Source organism: Balaenoptera musculus, chromosome 19, assembly GCF_009873245.2.
Source record: "Balaenoptera musculus isolate JJ_BM4_2016_0621 chromosome 19, mBalMus1.pri.v3, whole genome shotgun sequence".
In the NCBI taxonomy this organism is placed as follows: domain Eukaryota; kingdom Metazoa; phylum Chordata; class Mammalia; order Artiodactyla; family Balaenopteridae; genus Balaenoptera; species Balaenoptera musculus.
In genome coordinates, this window is record NC_045803.1 from 1,661,096 (window position 1) to 1,681,650 (window position 20,555).

Genomic DNA, 20,555 nt, shown 5'->3' on the forward strand with positions numbered 1-20,555 from the left:
ATACTGTTACTACACACCTATGTGAATGGCAAAAATCGAAAACACTGACAACACCAAATGCTGACAGGCATGGAGCAACAGAACTCTCACCTACTGCTCGTGGGAATGCAAAATGATACAGCCACTATGGAAGACAGTTTCTTACAAAACTAAATATACTCTTACTATATGACCCAGCAAATCATGCCTTGGCTTGAAACCAAACAAACTGAAATCTTATGTCTACAAACTTATGTCCTCCTACACACAATGCATATTGCAGGTTTATTCATAACTGCCAAAACTTGGAAGCAATCAAGATGTCCTTCAGCCAGTGAATGGATAAGCAAACTGTTACATCCATACAATGGAATGTTATTCAGTGATAACTTATACGCAAATCTTCACAGCAGCTTTATTTGTAACAGCCAAAAACTGGAAATAACCCAAACATCCACTAACAGGCAAATGGATAAAAAAACAACTGTGGTATATCCATACAATGGAATAATACTCAACAATACAAATGAACAATTAATACATGCAACAAGATGGCTTAATCTCAAAATAGTTACGGTTATTGAAAAATGCCAGAGTCCCCACTCCCCAGAAAGTATATACCATATGATTCTATTTATATGAAATTCTAGAAAATGCTTGCTATTACTTGTGAATTGTGGGAAAGGGGGCCAGAAAGGACTGGGAGGAAAGGATTATAAAGGGACACAAGGAATCTTTTGGTTGTGTGGGATATCTCCATTATCTTGATGGTGTGGTCTCATCAGTATTTACACATGGTGAAACATAACATGTTTTACACTTCATATATTCAGTTTATTTCACGTCACCATACCTTAATGAAGATGTTAAGAACTAAATGTTCCCTATGAAAATCCATATTTACCATTCCTCTTGGAAAGTCACATCGGCCAACTGTTCTGGTTCTAGCATATCCCTCTCCCCACAGTTTAGGGGGATGAGCCCTGCCTCAGTATCAGCAATGAAGTCCACGTCCACTTCAGTCACTAGAAATGTTGGCTGGGTCAGAGAAGCCTGATTCCTGGATCTCTCATCAGTGCTGGGGTTCCTGCCTGTGCAGTGATGGCCATAACGTCAACAGCCCAGGGAGGTACAGGAATCCACAAACGTTTAGATTATTTACTGTGACAGTGCATTGGCCACAGGAGACTCAGATGTCTGAAGGTCCTGAGAATTTCTGTACACTTTCATGCCATACAGCCAAAATCGCATGGACATTTACAGATGCCACTGTTAGAACAGACACACATCCTCTCACTAGCCACAGTCATCCCCACTCCATTATCTCAGTGTTTCTGTACCAACTATGATTCCTACCTTGCTCTAAAGGGCTAAAGCCTTCCAGTCAATGATAGTTGCCTATGGGATTCTGGACATCAGGGACTGGCTCCTGTATAGGTCCAGGAGACAGAAATCCCTCAAAAGTGCTGGGGAATATGGGACATTCCCTAGGAACAAAGGACCCAATTCATGTTGCTTCCACAAGCACGGGAGATTTCCACACCAACTGTGCCCTCCTCAGAATGAACTCTGGGCTCACAGGAAATCCTGACTTCTAGGCCACAGGATTAGGTGCACAAAGCTCTTCAGACTTTTCTAGCAAGCCTTGGGCAACAATGCAAACTAGGCCAGACTAGACTGAGAGCTGTTCTCTACCACCCTGCTGTCCCTTCTGAGGCACATAAAGTTGGTGCCAACAAAAGGTGTTCCTCCCTTCATGTCGGCAAAACCCAATTTTTTCTCAATCCATTAGACACAGTGAACTGACCTCCCGTGAGTAAAGACTGCCACAGCAGGCCTTTATCACTGCACAAACTAGAGTAGCATGGGGCAGGGATTTCCAAAGTTGGGTGACTTGGGAGCAAGATAAATAAGTCACAGCTATCATGTGACAGTCAACATTGTCCAGGAAGAAGAGAAATCTTGTCTGGAAATCCCCAGGAGACTCCAGTTCAGATCCTTTCGGCCAGAGCTAGATCATGGTCACTCAGTACCCAGTCATGGAGGTGGAAATAAGGACCTTCAGTGTGCTCAGAACATTCACGATCCCCTCGAGGGATCAGGAGAGACAGCACAGGGGTCCACCTTTCCTGAGCATATTGGAGTAACTGACAGACACTGTGGGAACTTAACAGCAATGAGATGGCTTCCACCACAGGCACTGGCAGTGATATAACTGTCAAGAGCCCTGGACAGTTGAGGAAGTGCAATGCACCTCATGAGAGCTTCTCACCTACGTGGTACTTGTCGGGAATCTCCCCGGGGTGGATGTACGATTGTACAAGGTTGACCTGCTGGCTCCCTCACAAAGGGCACTCACAGAGCTCTTCTCTGGTGTGAGTCCTCATACCTTGAACAAGGATACAGCACATTTTCTGCATTCATAAGGCCTTTCTCTAGTGTGAACTTTCTGGCTGCTAAACAAGTGTAACAGATGCAGCTAAAGGGCCATCAAAGCTGTTGCATTCATGAGGCCCTTCGCCCGTGTGAACTTTCTGGTGCCGAACAAGATGGGAGCTTCTGCTATAGGCTTTCCCACATTCACTGCACACGTAAGGCTTCTCTCCAGTGTGAACCCTCTGGTGAAGGATGAGGCTAGAATTGCGGCTAAAGAATTTCCCACATTCACTGCACTCATAAGGCCTCGCTCCAGTGTGAACTTTCTTGTGCTGAACAAGGTGGGAGCTACTAATGTAGGCTTTTCCACATTCACTACACACATAAGGCCTTGCTCCACTGTGAACCCTCTGGTGTAGAATGAGGCTGGAGTTGTGGCTAAAACATTTCCCACATTCACTGCACTCATAAGGCTTCGCTCCAGTGTGAATTCTCTGATGCACAATGAGGTTGGAGCTATGGCTAAAGAATTTTCCACATTCGCCACACTCATAAGGCCTTTCTCCGGTGTGGATTTTCCGGTGCTGTACAAGCGTGTCTTTACGGCTGAAGGCCTTTCCACACTCGCTGCACTCATAAGGCCTTGCTCCAGTGTGAATTATCTGGTGCTGAACAAGTGTGTCTTTGCAGCCAAAAGCCTTCCCACATTTGCCACACACATAAGACCTTGCTCCTGTGTGGACTCTCCTATGTTTAATGAGGCTGGAGTTATGGCTAAAGAATTTTCCACATTCTATGCACTCGTAAGGCCTTGCCCCAGTGTGAATTCTCCAGTGCTCAATAAGGTGAGAGCTTTGGCTAAAGAATTTCCCACATTCACTGCACTCATAAGGCCTTTCTCCAGTATGAAATCTCTGGTGCTGAACAAGTGTGTCTTTACGGCTAAAGGCTTTTCCACATTCACTGCACTTATAAGGCCTTTCTCCGGTGTGAATTCTCTGGTGCTGAACAAGGTGGGAGCTTCTGCTGTAGGCTTTTCCACATTCGCTGCAGTCATAAGACCTTTCTCCAGTGTGGACTCTCTGGTGCTGTACAAGCGTGTCTTTGCGGCTGAAGGCCTTCCCACATTCACTGCATGTATATTGTCTTTTTCCATTGTGAAATTTCTGGTGGGTTTTTAGGTGAGACAGGTGAATGAAGGCCTTTCCACATTCCCTACACACATGTGATGTTTCTACACCATGAATTTTTGTGTGATGAATAAGAACTGATTTCTCCTTGGACAGATTTCCACATGGTAGGCACCTAAAAGCTCGCAATTCAGCCTGAGTTATCTGGTTGTCAAGGAGAGTGAAGGTGTTCAGGAAGGCTTTTCCATTGTCACTGCAATTGAGAAGCATCAGTTCATCATGGTCTCCCTGGTGTCGCCCGAGTCTGGAGCTTTGTGGAAAAGGCTCCATGAACTCAGCCCTTCTGCATGGACTCATTCCATTGTAAGTGCTTTGGTACTGCAACAGGCCAGAGCTATCTGGCAAGTCCATCCCTTCCTCCCTGCAAGTAAAAGGTCTCCCTAACATGTGGACAGCATAGCTCTTCACAAGTGAGGCCCCATCATCACCCCTTCTGACAGGATTCTTCCCACTATATTGCTTCTGGTGCTGATAAAAATTTTCATTGAACAGTAATCCTCGCCCACAGGGGTCACATGTGTACCGTTTCTGTGCAGGGCATGATCCCTGGTGTTCAGCCAGGTGCAAACTGTCTTTCAAGAGTGGGTCACATATCTCACACGGCTGGGCTTTCTGGATAAATGGACATGACTCAGGAGTCCTGACCTCTGACACTCCTTCTATAAAAACGCTCTGCTCAGAAGGGGACTCCTCATTGTCTGATTCACACCAACAACCTGAAAGCAAAGAAATGCTAGTGAAGTACATGTTGACTTTGGTGGGAAGCAGCAACTCCATCACATATGTATGTGTGACACACCAATGAATGAGTCCACTGGCTTTTGGCAGGATGAGGGAGCCAGGATCAGGAAGGGCCCACTGTCGGTCTTGGGCCTCTAAAGGTCACAGTACGAAGGAACTCTAACGATGGGTAAAGACACAATGATGTTGGACAGTACTGGAAGTAGAGGCGAGGTCTCCAATTCACTCCTCTACAAAAGCGTTTCAGCAGGGCCTCGGCTGCTTGTGTCAGGTGAGCTTTGTGCAGAAAGCTGTGTCCAGGCCCAGGAAAATCTGATTGCAAGTAAGTAGCTGGTTCTTAAGGACTACGTACGGATACGTGCACAACTCATGACACATTATAGTAGCCAATGTTGCAGAGCACTGCGGACGGAGAAGAGGAGAATGAGTGAGAGACATGGAGGCCAGAGAGGTGGGGAAACAGCCAAGGGATGGAAGACAGAAGAGAAACGTCAAGTGCCGAGAATGGGGAAGGAAAGGGAGAAGTGAGGTACTGCTATGTGCCTTGGCAAGAAAACACTGGTGAACACAAAGCAGGTTGACGGTACGATGTGAACCCAGCCCTAAGATGGCTCTCTTTCAGCTCCCATGCGGCAGGGCCAGGCCCTCTCTGGCCTCTCTCACTGTGGCTGGAGTCAGGGCTCCCTGTCAGGCACCCGAGGCTTCCTGTCCCTCTCCACCTGGGCAACTACATGTGATCAGGAAGATGGAAGTTGTAAAGAAATCATAGGGCAGATGGGTGGCCCAGATAGACCCATTCCACAGAGAAGAAGAGAAAATGTTTTTAAAAAAGGAGAGAGAGAAAAACCTGAAGGAGGATTTGGCGGGACATCCCTGTGTCTGCCACAAGCAGTGACCATGTCAGTACCTACAATTCCTGGCATAGTCATGCCCCAGGAAATCTCAGCCAGAGGATAGGGGCAGAACATGGACGCAGAGGCATCATGGATCTGGAAGTGCCCAAGCCAGGCAGAATCTGTGAAGCAGACTGAAAGAGCCCTGAACTCCTAACCCGATCCTGAAAGGCTTTGGGCATAGGTGTCGGGACTGCTCAGCGAGGGAGGGGACACCACACACGGCCCAGCCTCGGCACCCACAGCACCTACTCTGGGAACCAAAGAAAGGAAGGAGAAGAGTCACTGATCTGGCTGGACTGAAAGAGCTGCCCCAAGGGAAGTGGGGAAAAAGCAAACCCCAAGGACACTGGAGCGGGCATGGGGGCCTGTGGAAGGCAGCTTCTCCGATGGCCCCCAAGAATGCCTACCTCCCAGTATTCCCGCCTGTGTAGGCCGTTTCCCTTGACTGTAGGCGGGACTGATTGACCCATTTCTAAGGAACAGAATAGGGCAAAAATGATGAGATCATTTTCTCCAGGTCAGGTTACAAAAAGACCAGCTATCATCCTGGACATTCTCGTTTGCTCCCTTGCTCAGAAAAGGCACCTTACATGTTATGAGGTGCACTACAGAAAGGCCACCATGACAAGGAACCAAGGGAGGCCTCTAACCAACAGCCAGTGAGGAACTAACGCTCACAGGTCAACAAGCCGCAAGAAACTACATCTTGGAAACACAAAACATGAGTGAGTTTGTAAGTGGATTCTTCCTGAGAATGGCCTTCAGATGAGAACACAGGTTTGGCTGACAGCTTGACTGAAACCTCATGAGAGACCCTGAGCCAAAAGCACCCAGGTAAGCTGTGACGAGCGAGGTTCCTGATGCACTGAAACTTATATAACGCATTTTAATTGTTTTAAGTCACTAACTTTTGGAGTAATTTGCCATGTACCAATAGATAACTGAAACAGGGACTTACCCAACGAGGCCACAAGTGCAAAGTTCTCCAGCATCACGTCACGGTACAGGAGTCTCTGAGCTTCCTCAAGGACCTCCCACTCCTCCCGGGAGAAGTACACGAACACATCCTCGAAGGTCACACAGCCCTGCCACGATGGGGACAATTGAGCCCACAGACAACAGGACTCCCCAGTCTACCCATTAACCTACCCACCCCCTGGTCCTCCCCAGCCTCCCAATTCAGAGGCGATACTAGGCCTTGACACCACTATTGCCTGCTCGCTCCTGTCCCTCTGATCGCTGTGTGCAGCCCAGAGCAGAACCAGGCAGGTCGGCAGAAATATATTATATAAGCTATGGGTCTTGCATGAAGGGCACCAAACACTCTCCTGCTGGCATCCTCAAGAACATGCCACCCAGAAACAACTTTAAGGCCATCAGGTCACACTCCTCCCAACATGTATCACTCTGAACCACACTTTCCTCATATCTGGGACCACACTCCATTAACACTGACAACCTTCTGACGCACACCATATGCACCTCCAAGGCAACCCCCACTCCTGAAGCCACTCTGCATACAGTATCCAGGAAGTACTCATGTCTTTATGACAGGCACCACTGCCACCCAAGTGCCTGAGCAAGATGCCAAGTCCTCAGGGCCCAGTTTCCACTTTCTTTGCCACCATCAACACTTATGTGGACTATTGCAGTAAGCTCCTCCCTCATACCCACACTCCATTCTCAATTAGACAGCAGCCAGAGGGAGCCTGTTAAGATCCGATTAAGAGCATGTCTCTTCTGCTCCAAATCTTCAATGTCTTTCAACACCCTCAGAATAGAAGCCCAGCTCCTCAGCCTGCCATTCTTGTCTGACTCCTGGCCCTTTTCCCAACAGACATAATGAAAACCTGTGGTTCCTTGAGGACTCCCAACTCAATCTTACCTCCAAGCATTTGCACATGCTGTTCCTGGGTATAATACACCCTTGCAGTCCTCATCCCATTAGCTACCAGAAGCAGGAACCTCTTCATTTAACTGTTGGCTTAGATTCAGGATACTGGGCTAGAAAGGACCCCTTCTTTAAGGGCCCCAGACTCATAGTGCAGGGGGAGGGACAGGTGAAGAGTCCCAGAATCTCACTATGTCTCATCAGAAAATCTCCAACGACCCTAGTTTAAAAACATATACAAAATCCATACACCTCTCTAACCCCCACTGCCACCACTCTGGTCCACCCACCATCAACACTCACCTGGACTATTGCAGTAGACTCCATCCTGGTCTCCCTGCCCACCCTCAGGCTTCCCCAATCTTTCCACTCTGCTACAAGAGGAAGCCTGTTAACACCGATGTCAGATCACCTCCCTTCTCTGTTACAAACCTTCCATAGCTCCCGCCACCACCAGAAAAGAGGCCCAGCTCCTCAGGCTGCCATTCCAGGCCTGATCCCTGACTGCCTGCTCTCTATCCTCACCAAACATAACAGAGACCCGCGGTTTCCTGAACACTCCTAATTCATTCTCACCTCCAAGTGTTTGTACCAGTTGGCTCCTGGGCCTTGGAAACCATTTCACGCCTCACCCCATCAACACTGGGAATGGGAACCTCGCTACATATCCACCGTCAAGGACCGCCCTTCACCGCCTTTATACTCAAGAGAAGGGAGCGATGAAGGCGAAGTGTTGAAAGCCCTAGAACACACCATCCCCTACACCTGAGGCGGTGAGGGCTTGAGGGACCCTCCACTCACCTGAGCCCGGTCCATAAGCGCCGCGGCCGCCATCGGATCCTCTGAGCAGAATCGGGTCGTGAAGCTGGCGACTGGAGCGGGCTCTGCGGGAGCAGCCGAACCCCCACCCCACACTGGGCGGAGTGGCCTCGGGACGACTGTCGCACTCCGGGCCCCAGGCTCCCCCTTGTAATAAGGCGCTCAGGCTCAGGGTGCCGCCTCCGGGAGCGGACAAGGACGGAGGGCGGGTGCGAAGGCCTCGGGAAGAGCGCAGCCCCGACTGACACCTCCGCGCAAGGCGGCCCGTCCCACGACGGGGACCATGGAGCCTAACAACGACGCGGAGGGAGGTCCTATCCTTTCTACTGTCCTTCCCTGTTCGATTCCGAAGAGCCGCAAGGAAGGCGGACCCCAGCCAGGCCTCCCAACCTCCACAGCCACTCTAGACAACCCCGACGCAAGCAGAAGACGTCACGGCCGCGACGCCGGAAGTCCCGCCCCTGCCGGCAAGGGCGGCAGGAAACGCCCATCTACCGGACTGTCATTGGCGCAGCACGGATGCGCCGGGCACAGACTTCTGGGTAAAGGAGTTTGTGTCCTCCATCCAACCAGATAAGGGTCCCCTTTCCGGCTCTCCCCGACAGCGGTGCGGAGTTAGGTGGAGGGAGGAAGGTCGGCGAAAAATTTGGTCGCGGAGGGCCAGAGCTCCTCTTAAAGGCGACGCGCCCAGATTCCCGTGGTCACCTGTGACAACGCCGCGTCCTCCGCCGTCTCCAGCAGGTGGAGCATTCTTTCATGCTGGGAGAACTGCTTCACCTCTCTTGAGTTTTGGGGACTGAGATTTAAATTGAACGATGAAGGGAATTCCCTGGCGGTCCAGTGGTTAGGACTCCACGCTTCCAGTTAGGGGGCGCGGGTTTGACCCCTGGTCGGGGGAACTAAGATCCCGCAAGCCGCGCGGGCCGGCCAAAAAAAAAAATTGAACAATTAATATCCCTCTCTCCTGCGGTCTTCGGGTAGTAACATATGGTCCTCCTATTCCTTGCCACCCAAAATTGGGTCAGCAGCACTTGTGAACTTACTGAAAATGCAAGTTCTCGGATCCAACCTACACCTTCCGACACAGAAACCCCCCAGAGGTGGGAGCTCTTATTAAAAGTCATGACCACCTCCCTCCCCCAAAGTACGACAACTAAAATGGGAAAATACTACAACCTACCTCATAGGAATTGAGATGAAACATGCTTAGCACAAGGCCTGGTGCTAAATACACACAAGCTATTATTGTTATTATTCATCATCTCCACAAGGTTCTCACATATACAGCTATAGGAGTATGTCAGAGGCCCCTCTTTGCAGAATCACTGATTACGTTTTTTAAAATAGAAAATACAATCACTCCCTGAGTCAGCAAGTAGCGTTACAGATAATGGTAAAAATTTTGCATAGAGCACACCTGTATACCTGTAGGTTCATTCTACTTTTTTTTTTAAACATTAGATGAAGGAAATTTTCAAAAACTACAAGTAAGTCTGTTGTCAAAGGGATGCATTTTTACAGACCATATGATTGAAAACGTAGAACTATCAAGACTAATTGCTCTTAGGCTTAAGTGGGCAGTGGGTTAACACAGTTTCATATCATGGTATACTTCACAAGATGACATCATAGTTCATGTCTAATTCACAAGAACAAAGACTCAAACTCCTCCTGCCTTCCCCTCTCCCAGGGCAGGCAGACCCAGGTACAAATGTATGATCATGACATGGTCCAGTCTGATATCTAGTGGCTCAAGGTCACCAGGTCTGGTCCTCCTTCTCTTCAGCTCCCAAAGGAGCAATAATTCGTGGGGAGGTGTGAAAACTGGAAACAGTGAGGCCCAAAGAGGCAACCCCAGGAAGGAGCATAAATGAGAAGATAAACTGAAGACACATTATTCACAATCACTCCTGCCCATTTCCATTGGCCAAAATTTATTTGCATGGTCCCAAATTAAGTAAGGGAAGCTGGGACATGACTGTCCTCTTAGGTGCCCAGAAGGAGAAAACAGTATTGGTGAACAACTAGCCAGTTTCTAGCACAATCCATTGATTTGATCACCAGACACCCATTTTTTATTCATCTTCTACATTCTACACTCTTACACCCTCATTCATGTGACCAGATCATAATTTGTTTAAGCATGTTCCCATTTATGGTTGAGTGAGTTGTTTCAACCTCTTGGCTGTTATCAATAAAGTTGTTATAAACCTTCATGTATATATATTTTGGAGAAAAAAAATGCCCTAATTTCTAATGGGTATACGCTTGGAATTGGAGTTGCTTGGTTGTAATATATACATATGTTGAAATTTAATGGTAATCTTGACACATAAGAGTTAAAACTGAAATTAATGAAAGCACTGTGAGAATTAATTGGCATGTGGAATTTACAATAGAGACTGTTGGATATATTATCATCATTTGTAAATTGTGTGCTACGCATCCTTTATATCAGTAAAGTTTGTAATGAACTTATGTAATCTGTGTGCACTTTCTTCTCAAGAGCAGGTGTTAAACATTATTACATTCCTATGTGTACAGATCTGATTATCTGCATTTGGGAACGCCTGTGTAATTGTGTGTGTATGTGACCGAGTGAGTTCTTGTGTGTCTCTCTCTGGATGGCTATACCTATACATGTATGACCATTTGTACATCTGCATCTGTCAACGTGGCTGTGCAAAGGTGTCTACCTTTGGCTCTGTACATGTGGCCCTCTCTCAATGTACCTGTTTCTGCTGTCTCTGTGTTCTCCTGTGTAGTCTTTCTGTGTGTCCAGGAGTTTCTTTCTCTGTGTCTCCATAATCTTTCTGCATGCTTGTGCCCCTGTGTCTGCACGTACATGTTTGTGCCAATGGGTGCATCTGCCTTTTGCCCATGCATGTCCCTGTGAGCACTGTTCTTGGTATGTACGGGACTTGTGTGCACACGTGTCTGGGTGCCTTTCTATGTCTGTGTCTGTTTTCATGTGTGTGTCTTTAGTTAATATAAATATATCCTCTCTATTCTGTTTGTGTCCTGGTGGGAATTTGTGTGTGCATCTGCATAGGATTTTGTGTCCCACGTACGTGTCTGAGTGTGCACATCTGCTGATTCATTTTTGGGGAGTCCTATGTGTGATGGTGCTGTAGAGTCCACTCCTGGTCTATACATGTCCCACGGCGTGTCTGGGTGTGCCCTGCATGTGCCTCCCTCTGGCTGCCTATGCTGACCCCATGTCCCTTGCTCTGCCCTAGCCCAGTCACCATAAGGGGACCTCTTAGTGCCACTCAGGCTCTGCAAGCAGCTGGGCACTCCTGGAACAGGGTGTCTGCTGGGATATCTGTGCCCTCAGCTTGTCCCAACTCAGAATTCACCTGCTCTGAGAGGCCTCTCTGACCAGTCCCCAGGCCCTGGCCTCAGAGTTCCCTACACTGAACTTTCAATTTCTCAAGTGCCCCAGGATCACTCCCACACCCCCATCACTGCACAGGATGTTCCCTCTGCCTAGAACTCTGTGTGTGGTGCTGATCTGTATTACAGGTTTAAATTAGATGCCATGGAAGGGGTTATGACTGGAAGGGGGAAAGCAGAGTTCAGGGGGATCCTGGGGGCCAGGCTGCTGGTCTGGCACTCACCTCTGAACTCTGAGTTTCTCCTGTTGAATATTGTTCACCTAAAAGAAAGACTGCCATCTATTGCTCCAGCAAAGATGGGCTTACTCAGGGTCAGCTGAGAATTGTAACTCGGAGTCTGCAACCATGGCGAGCCACCAGGCAAGGACCTGCACAGCAAAGGTAGGAGAACACTTTTATAGAGGGAAAAAGTAAATTAGGAGGGCTGTAGTAAAGAAAGAGTCGAGGGCTTTTCACTGGCTGAGTCCTTGCCAAGAAAGAGGAGGAGTCTTTCTTCTTCCTGTTGAGCTCTGCTGTCAGTTGCCGGGTGTGAGAATCTCCCCTGCTGGTCTCCTGACTCTTTTTTTTTTTTTTAATGTTTTATTTTATTATTTTATTTTTTGGTGCTGTGCCACATGGCTTGTGGAATCTTAGTTCCCAGACCAGGGATGGAACCCGGGCCCTGGCAATGAAAGTGCCGAGTCTTAACCACTGGACCGCCAGGGAATTCCCTCCTGACTCTATTTAACCTAGGTTTTTATTTACTATTTTTTACAATATAAACAAGTTCACAGAACACCAACCTCAGTCAGGGCCACTCGGTGACCATGATGAAATGAGACAATGACAAAACCACCCTATCATCATATCTGAGCACAGACAACCAGAGTCCTGTGCAAACAACCAGATAGACCCCTCTCCTGGGTAACATGAGTGACAGCTCCATCTTCCACTAGCTGCTGCTTTAGTGCCGCTGCCTTCCCCTGCCTTGTAAATAACAAATTTCAGGATATCTGATCATAAAACCAACCCCGTTTCCTGACAGCATCCAGTTCAGACCAAAGCTCCATTTCCTTAAACTCTTCTCCAAATCACTGAACACAAGCCCAGAGCCTAGAAAAGTTACTAACATCTTCGTACTGAGGGCCCCACATTTCCCACGGTGTGGTAACCCACACTGCAGCACACCAGTAAACCTCACTGCTCCACCACAGGTGTCAGACACGTTCCTGGTGCTGGACGCACTAGCACCGCATACCTGCAGACACGAATGACCCCCGAACTCCAGACTGCACATCCAACTAGATCAACCTTTCCTCTTAGATGTCTGACACGCATCTCAAACTGCATGAGTACAAAACCCAACTCCTCATCTCTCCCTGCCCTGCTTTCACTGCCCACCCCTCTCCCCTCTACGGCTGCGGTGACTGTCAACTGGTTCCTGCACAGACAATGCTCTTGTCAGTCTGTCTTGACACCTGCTGTTACCTTTGCTGGAGATGTTCTTCTCCGACTCCGACCCTGCCTGGGGGTCCTGCATCATTCAGGGGTCTCCACATCAAGCTCTTCCTTCTTTCTAATTTGCTTCCTAAGCTTTAGTTCAATGTCCATCTTCCCATTTTACACACAAGAACACTGAACCCCAAGGATAAGTGACATGACCAAGGTCATGTGGTTGGGGATAGGCATGGTGGAGACAGGCTGCAAGCCCAATCAATCCCAACTCCAAACTCCAAAGGAAATAAAAACAGGTTTTTAAAGAGATATATGCACTTCCATGTTTATTGTAGTTCACAATAGCCAGGATATGGAAACAACCTAAGTGTCCATCAATGGATGAATGGATAAAAATGTATATATACCTACAATGGAATACTACTACTCTGCCTTGAGAAAAAAGGAAATTCTGCCATTTTCAACAACACAGATGGACCTTGAGGATGTTATGCTAAGTGAGATATGTCAGACAGAGAAAGACAAATACCGTACAATATCCCTTATATGTGGAATCTAAAAAAACAAAACAAAGCCAAAAACTGAACTGGAAAACAGTAGAATGATGGTTACCAAAGGCTGGGGGTGGGTGAGGGGATGGGAGAGATGATGATGTTTAAGGGTACCTACTTACAACTAATAATTCCTGGAGATGTAATATAAAGTACAGGGATTACAGACAACAAAACAGCATTATAAACATTAAACTTGCCAAGAGACAAGATCTTATTTGTTCCCACCACTAGAAGAAATGATACTTCTGTGGCACAACAGAGGCTAAGGCTACAATGGCAATCATACTGCAATATAAATGTATCGAATAAATATGTTGTACATTCTTAAACTTACACACCGTTATATGTCAATTATATCTCAATAATTAATCAATGAATAAATTAAAAAATAAGAATAAAAATGAAGCCTTAAATGGTTTTAAGCGGTACAGTAAAATGTACCCATTCATAAGTGTGTCCTTATCTCCTTAGATCTCATTTTAAACAACATTCTTAGTATCCTAATTTCTTTTAAGTTTTAAATGCTTCGTAATTCAAGGCTTCACATAAGACAATATTTTGTAACAAATAAATATTTGCAGGGCTGTTCTCAAGTGTCCAGCTCTCCAGCTCAGCATGGCAGAAGAGTGCATATGTAGTAATTCAGGTGTTTACCTCTCAAACACTGCTCCGCCCCTGCCACCCAATAACAACAAAAAACAACCAATAAATTGTCACAAGTTTGTCAGGAAAGAAAGAAGTCATAAATACATTTCTCTTCCTGTTACATCTACTTCTTTTCTTCTTCCTCCCTTGTTTTTGTCTTTTAAATATTCCTGTGGTTGCTTTTTCAGTGTATACTAAGGGTAGAACTATAGCTGAAGATTTTTGAAATTGCACAATAGTCACTGGTTCTCTCTCCTTTATAAATTCTCAGGTGCAAAGTCCTAGGATGGGTCCATTTCCAGTATGACTCTTTAGATGACAATAAGTGATGATTGGCCTCAGAAGATTTTCTCACAGCAATGACACTTACACGGTTTCTCTTTGGTATAATTTCTCAGAGTAAGACGTCTCCTCTGGTCAGATGATTTTCCTTAGGAGTTACATTCGAAAGGTCTTTCCCCAGTATGAGTTCTCTGATATCACAATAAGTCCACTTGTGAAAGGCTTTCCCCCATCTCTTACGCTCATATGGTTTCTACCCAGTATGAATACTTCGCAGCTTGGTGAGGGATGAACGAAGGCTGAAGGACTGTCCACATTCACTATATTCACGGGGTTTCTCCTCAGTGTGACGCTTCACGTGTTGAGTCAGGGAAGAGCTGTCGTGAAAGGCTCTCTGATATTCTTACACTCAAAGGGTTTTTGTCCATTGTGGATCCTATTAGGCCAGATAGAAAAGGGTGAATGAAGGCTTTTCCACATTCATTGCACTCAGGGATCCTCTCCTGTGAGAACCCTCACGTGATGAGTGAAAAAAACAGCTGTCGAAAAAGGTTTACCCACATACTTCGCACTCGAAGTGACTTTCTCTGGAGTGGGAAATATTATTTGGGACAAAAACAGACCTGACACAAGAGACTTTCCCACATTCTTTGCATTCATAAGTCTTCTCCTTAGTGTGAATCTGCTGTAGCTGCATGAGCTCTGACCTGCAGTTGAAGGCCTTCCCACAGTGGAAGCACTCACGTGGTTCTGCTAAGCATAAATCCTCATGAGTTGACCGAGGTCTGCCCTCTTGAGAAAGGCAGGTCAACGTTTGTTAAACCCTTTCCCACATTTCTTACACTTGCAGAGATTCCTCCCTGCGTAGATCATGGAAGCTTTACCTGGTCCATGTGAGTTCTGTTCATGACATGCATCTCCCGGAGGATTGCTCTAGTAAAACTCCTGAGTGCAGATTATCATCTGTCCTCACACCATTGTGTTCAGAGCTCATCCTCCGGAGGAAACTCTCCTTGTGGGAAACTGTCCCTGGGTTCTTCCTGCATTTCTAATGGCCCTCATTGTTTCCTGGTTTGCCCCCAACAGAGGGTCCAAGAGTCAAATGACCCTGGAGCAACATTCCCTCCACGAGGGCAGCTAAGAAGCTTTATGGCCTGAGGTTGTGCTTTCTGGCCTAACGGGAATCCAACACCCAAAAGGGCCTATTAGTGAGGACAGCAGAGAATAACCTCCCAATACTCCGGTGTGGCTTCTCCCCACTGTGAGGGGACAGGTGCTGGCCAAGTCCAGAGCTGGCCAAGAACTTCTTCCGACCCTCCCTGCAAGTGAAGTCCTTCTCTGATACACTGGATCTGCAGCGCTTCACAAACGAGGCCTGGATTTTCCCTTCTGAAGACTCCACTCCGCTGCTTCTGCATCCAGTAAAGGTTTAAACTACACCAGAAGTCTCTCCTCCATGATTCACATGTTGGGAGTACGAGTGCTGCCCAGATGGTGTTCCCTGTGGCTCAGCCAGGTGCAAAAATGTCTTTCAAGACTGGGTCACACATGTCACAGGGGTGAGCCTTTTGGGTGGAAGGATGTGCCTTGGGAGTTCTCGTGTGTGACACTCTCGCAGAAACTCCCTGCTCAGAAGGTGCAGCCACACCCTCCACTCCACGCCAACAACCTGAAGGAAGATGAATGCTGGTGAAGTGCATGTTCAGTTGGTGGCAAATGCCATCCAGTAACAAATGTGTGTCTGAGATAACTGGCAACTAGTCTATGGGACTATGGGCATCACAGGGGACCCAGAATCAGGATGAGGAAGGGCTGCTGTGTGCTGTGGGCCTCTAAAGCTTAAAGAATGAAGGAAACCTTGCAGGAGAGGATACTAGGATGGGGTACAGTGTGAGCAGGAGAGGCATGCTCTCTGAATCACACCTTGCAAATGGTCTCCCAGCAAGGTTCCTGGTTCCTTGTGACAGGTGAGTGCTATGAAAAAGGGTCTAGCCAGGACCAGAAAAATCTGGCCAGATAGAACATTTAGTGTTCAGGGAAAATTTAAGGATACGTACGCATCTTGTGACACGTTAAAAGAAACCCAGTGCTGTAGAGTGCCGCATGGAGCAGCAAGAGAAGAGCAGATAAGATGTGCTACTAGAAAGGGGGGTGGGACTAACAGGTACCTAAGGTCAGAGTAAAAGTGACAAATGAGCAAGGCATCAAAATTGGGGAAGGAAAAGTGGGATAAGGTTCGCCACTGGTGTGGCCACCTAAACACTAGTAGACGCGGCACAAAGTGCTGGTATAAAGTGAAGCCAGCCCTGGGCTTCCCTGGTGGCGCAGTGGTTAAGAATCCGCCTGCCAATGAAGGGGACACAGGTTTGAGCCCTGGTCCGGGAAGATCCCACGTGCCGCGGAGCAACTAAGCCCGTGCGCCACAACTACTGAGCCTGCGCTCTACAGCCTGCGAGCCACAACTACTGAGCCCACGTGCTGCAACTACTGAAGTCCGTGCTCCACAGCAAGAGAAGCCACCGCAAGGAGAAGCCCGTGCACCACAACAAAGAGTAGCCCCCGCTCGCCGCAGCAACGAAGACCCAACACAGCCAAAAATAAATAAAATAAATAAATTTATAAAAATATAAATAGGGGCTTCCCTGGTGGCGCAGTGGTTGAGAGTCTGCCTGCCAATGCAGGGGACACGGGTTCGAGCCCTGGTCTGGGAAGATCCCGCATGCCGCGGAGCAACTAGCCCGTGAGCCACAATTGCTGAGCCTGCGCGTCTGGAGCCTGTGCTCGGCAACGAGAGGCCGCGATAGTGAGAGGCCAGCGCACCGCGATGAAGGGTGGCACCCCGCTTGCCACAACTGGAGAGAGCCCTCGCACAGAAATGAAGACCCAACACAGCCATAAATAAATAAAAAATTAAAAAAAATATATATATATATATATAAATAAATAAATAAATAATAAAATAAAATAAAGTGAAGCCAGCCCTGATTCCCGCACCTTCCGCTCACCAGGCCTAGGCCTCCTCCAGGTATTCTCTGCTGTGACTGGAGCCGCGTCTACCTTCTCAGGCACCCTGGGCTCCCCTCCGGCTCCAGCTGGGTGGCTCCATGAGACCTGGAAACCGCAAGTCCTAATGGGAAGGAAGAGCTGGTGAGTGGCCAGCACTGACCCAGGGAGACACTCTCTGCAGAGAAGATAATTAAATATTAAAAAAAGAACCTTGGAAGAGGGCTTACAGGAAGAGCTCAGTGTTCACCACAAGGAGTAACCATATCAGTGCCTGCAATTCCATGTCAGACCCTGGAAAATTAGAGGAAGGAGGCAGAACCTGGGCCAGGGATTTGGACAGACACCTAGCCAAGGACCGGCCAGGTCATCTGGAATCTCTGGGGCAGAGGGGCAGACTGCAAGACTTCTCACCCCCAATTCTTCATCTCAAAGCTTTGGGGCAGTACAGGTTGGGGCTGCTCTGGGCAAGGAGGCGGTGGTGCATATCGCCCAGCCCTGATACTCACACTACTTACCCCAGGGAACCAAGGAAAGAAGCCGTGCCACGACAGAACTGTGAGACAGAGAGAACTGCCCCTTGAGAAAAACAAAAGCCAGCCCAGGAAACTGGGAATCATGTCCTTGTTAACTCCCTCCTGCTGAGTGTTGGCTGGACCTAAAAATTACTTTCTAATGAATAGAATATGGCAAAAACGATGAGATGGCACTTGCGAGATTAGGTGATAAAAATACCAGTTTCTATCTTGGATGCTGTTTCTTGCTCATTATCTTGGATATCAGCTGCCTTGTTGTGACCTGCTTATGGAGAAGACAACATGGCAAGAAACTGTGGGAGGGCTCTGGCCAACAGCCAACAAGGAAATGACTAGTCTAACCAGTTGAGCTTTCAGATCAGATGGCAGCCCTGGGCAGCTTGCCAGCAAGGTCATGAAAGACCCTGAGCTAGGGGTACCCAAGCAGGATATGCCTGATTCCTGACCGAAACCAACTGTGAGATAAATGTTTGTCTTTCCAATGCACTAAGCTTTGGAGTAATTTGCCATGTAGCAACACATAACTAAAACAGAGACTTACCCAGTGATGACACAAGTGCAAAGTTCTCCAGCATCACATCACGGTACAGGAGTCTCTGAGCTTCCTCAAGGAGCTCCCACTCCTCCCGGGAGAAGTACACGAACACATCCTCGAAGGTCACACAGCCCTGCCACGATGGGGACAGTTGAGCTCACGGACAACAGGACTCCCCAGTCTACCCACTCACCTAATCCCCCCACCCCATCCCTCTCCTCCCCGGCCTCCCAGCTCAGAGGCGATACCAGACTTGGCACCACTAGTGCCTGCTCTCTCCTCACGTCCCTCTGATTACTGTGTCCAGCCCAGAGCAAAACCAGGCACGTGGGCAGACAAAATACTCTCTCAGCTGAGTATGGCATGACAGGCCTCAAACACTCTCCTGCCAGCCAGTCCTCCCGGTGTCATCCAGAGCCTACCCCCGAGGCACAACTACACTTAGGCTCAGCCTTCCCCCACAAGCTCCCAGGACTTGGGCCTTAAGGCTGTCCATTCACCCTTCTCCCCGGTCTCCCTGCCTCCTCCCTCACTTCCACAGTCTCCACTGTGCAGCCAGAGGAAAGCTTTCCAATGAATTATGTGTTAAATCACCTCCACCTTCTGTCCAAACTTTCAGAAGGGAGGTCTAGCTCCTCGGGCTGCCATTCCAGGCCAGACTTCTGCCCAGCTGCTCTGTTCCCTGATCACTCCCAACTCAGTCTCACCGAGTATTTGCACATGCACTAGGACACCGTTCTGATATTTACTCCCTTGGTTGCCAGTACAGGAACCTATGCATATAATCCTTGGCCTGAATTCAGTACCCTGCGCCACAAGTGACTCCCTCCAGAGACTCCACGACCAAGAACTGGGAGAAGGAAAGGCAAAGTCCCAGGACACCACCATCAGCTATCGCAAGGGGCGGGGACAATGAGGGTGTGGCCCTGGGTGACCCTCCACTCACCTGCGCCGGATTCATCAGTGCTGCCGCACCTGCCACCGCCAAGGGACCCAGTGGGCTGAATGGGGCCCTGAGAGGCGGGAGACCTGGGCGGGGTCACCTCGGGCTGCGTGTCGCACTCCGAACCTCGCTATGAAATGTCAAACGCCCGAAAGGCCCAGGCCGCCGCCTTCGGGGGCCCTGTCAACAGAGCGCATGAGAAGACCCGGGAAAACGTGAGGTCCCGTAGGGCCTGGCAAACACGAGGAGCAAAGTCGTCTGTCCCACGGACGGGGACACAGTGTCACGGTGAAGGAGCCGGGGCTGGGGCCGTCACGGCTCGGACAAGGTGCGGAGATAGTCCCCGGCACCTCGCTCTCCTTCCCCGTCCGGCCCTAGAGATGCGGCCCCAGTGCAACGCTCGAGTCCACGTGGTCGCCGTCCAACCAGCACCAGCTCACGGACGGATGTTCTCCTGCGGCGAGACCGGAAGTCCCGCCCCGAAGCCACAGGAAACGCCCCCCTCTTGGGTCGTGATTGGCCCGGCGCTGGGGGCGGCACCGCTGGGGGCGGCAGCGCAGGTGGCATCCGCTTTTGGGTAATGTAGTTAACGCCCAGCCTGTGCCCACCCGCGTGCGCCATTTCCCTTCTCCATGGCGACGGCCCAGCGACACCGCGGGAAGAGACTGGGAAATAATTTAGCTTCAGGAATCCTAATACGGGGCGGGGCTTCGCTTCCTTTTAAAGAAAAGTGCCCAGATTTCCGTAGGCCTGGGGGAAATGCCCCGCCCTCCCTAATCGTGCCACCGCAGGACCTGGGAACCTGTTGGCAATGCAAGCTCTGGGGCCTCACCCAGACATAGAGAATCAGAAACCCTGGGGACGGGGCTCAGCACTCTCTGCTTTAAGGAATCCTGGTACCGCTCATTCAAGTTTAAGAACCATGGCTCTACTGCGACTACAATGGGAAATACTAAGTCCCTCATGGTTATTTACATAAAAAGTGCCTATCTCATAGTTCATGCTCAGTAAATAAGAACGATTATTATTACTGTCATTAGCATTAACATCACAATGCTTTCACGTACAGGGCTTGGGAGGATAAGTCAGGGATACCTCTTTGCAGGATCCTTGGCGTTATTTGTGAAAAAGCAATGATTCCTTGACTTGGCAAGTAGCCTCATAGGTATTGATTAAACGCTTTACATAAAAGCATACATTTGTATGTACTACTTGGCATATGTAATTATTTCTTAAAGAGCACCGCAGGAAGCTTTTTTTTTGGTTTTTTGTTTTTTGTTTTTTTTGGCTATGCCGAGTGCCATGCAGGATCTTAGTTGCCCGACCAAGGATT

The 20,555-nt window shown here is 48.6% G+C and overlaps 1 protein-coding gene and 1 long non-coding RNA gene across 2 annotated transcripts; both read right to left on the reverse strand.

Annotated features, from left to right (window-relative positions):
• Positions 1–437: 437 nt before the first annotated feature.
• On the reverse strand, positions 438–8,293 carry LOC118885876 (zinc finger protein 304-like). The gene is made up of 3 exons (XM_036835040.1): positions 7,875–8,293; positions 6,141–6,267; positions 438–4,261 (listed from the first exon to the last, which is right to left on the reverse strand). The coding sequence occupies exons 1-3, from the start codon at positions 7,905–7,907 to the stop codon at positions 2,436–2,438; spliced, it is 1,986 nt and encodes a 661-aa protein (XP_036690935.1). The 5' UTR covers positions 7,908–8,293; the 3' UTR covers positions 438–2,435.
• A 4,997-nt stretch (positions 8,294–13,290) lies between these two features.
• On the reverse strand, positions 13,291–19,596 carry LOC118884583. Its single transcript, XR_005017337.1, has 4 exons — positions 19,226–19,596; positions 18,286–18,412; positions 17,200–17,332; positions 13,291–15,874 (listed from the first exon to the last, which is right to left on the reverse strand). It is a non-coding gene; the product is annotated as an uncharacterized LOC118884583 (long non-coding RNA).
• Between the last annotated feature and the right edge of the window lie 959 nt (positions 19,597–20,555).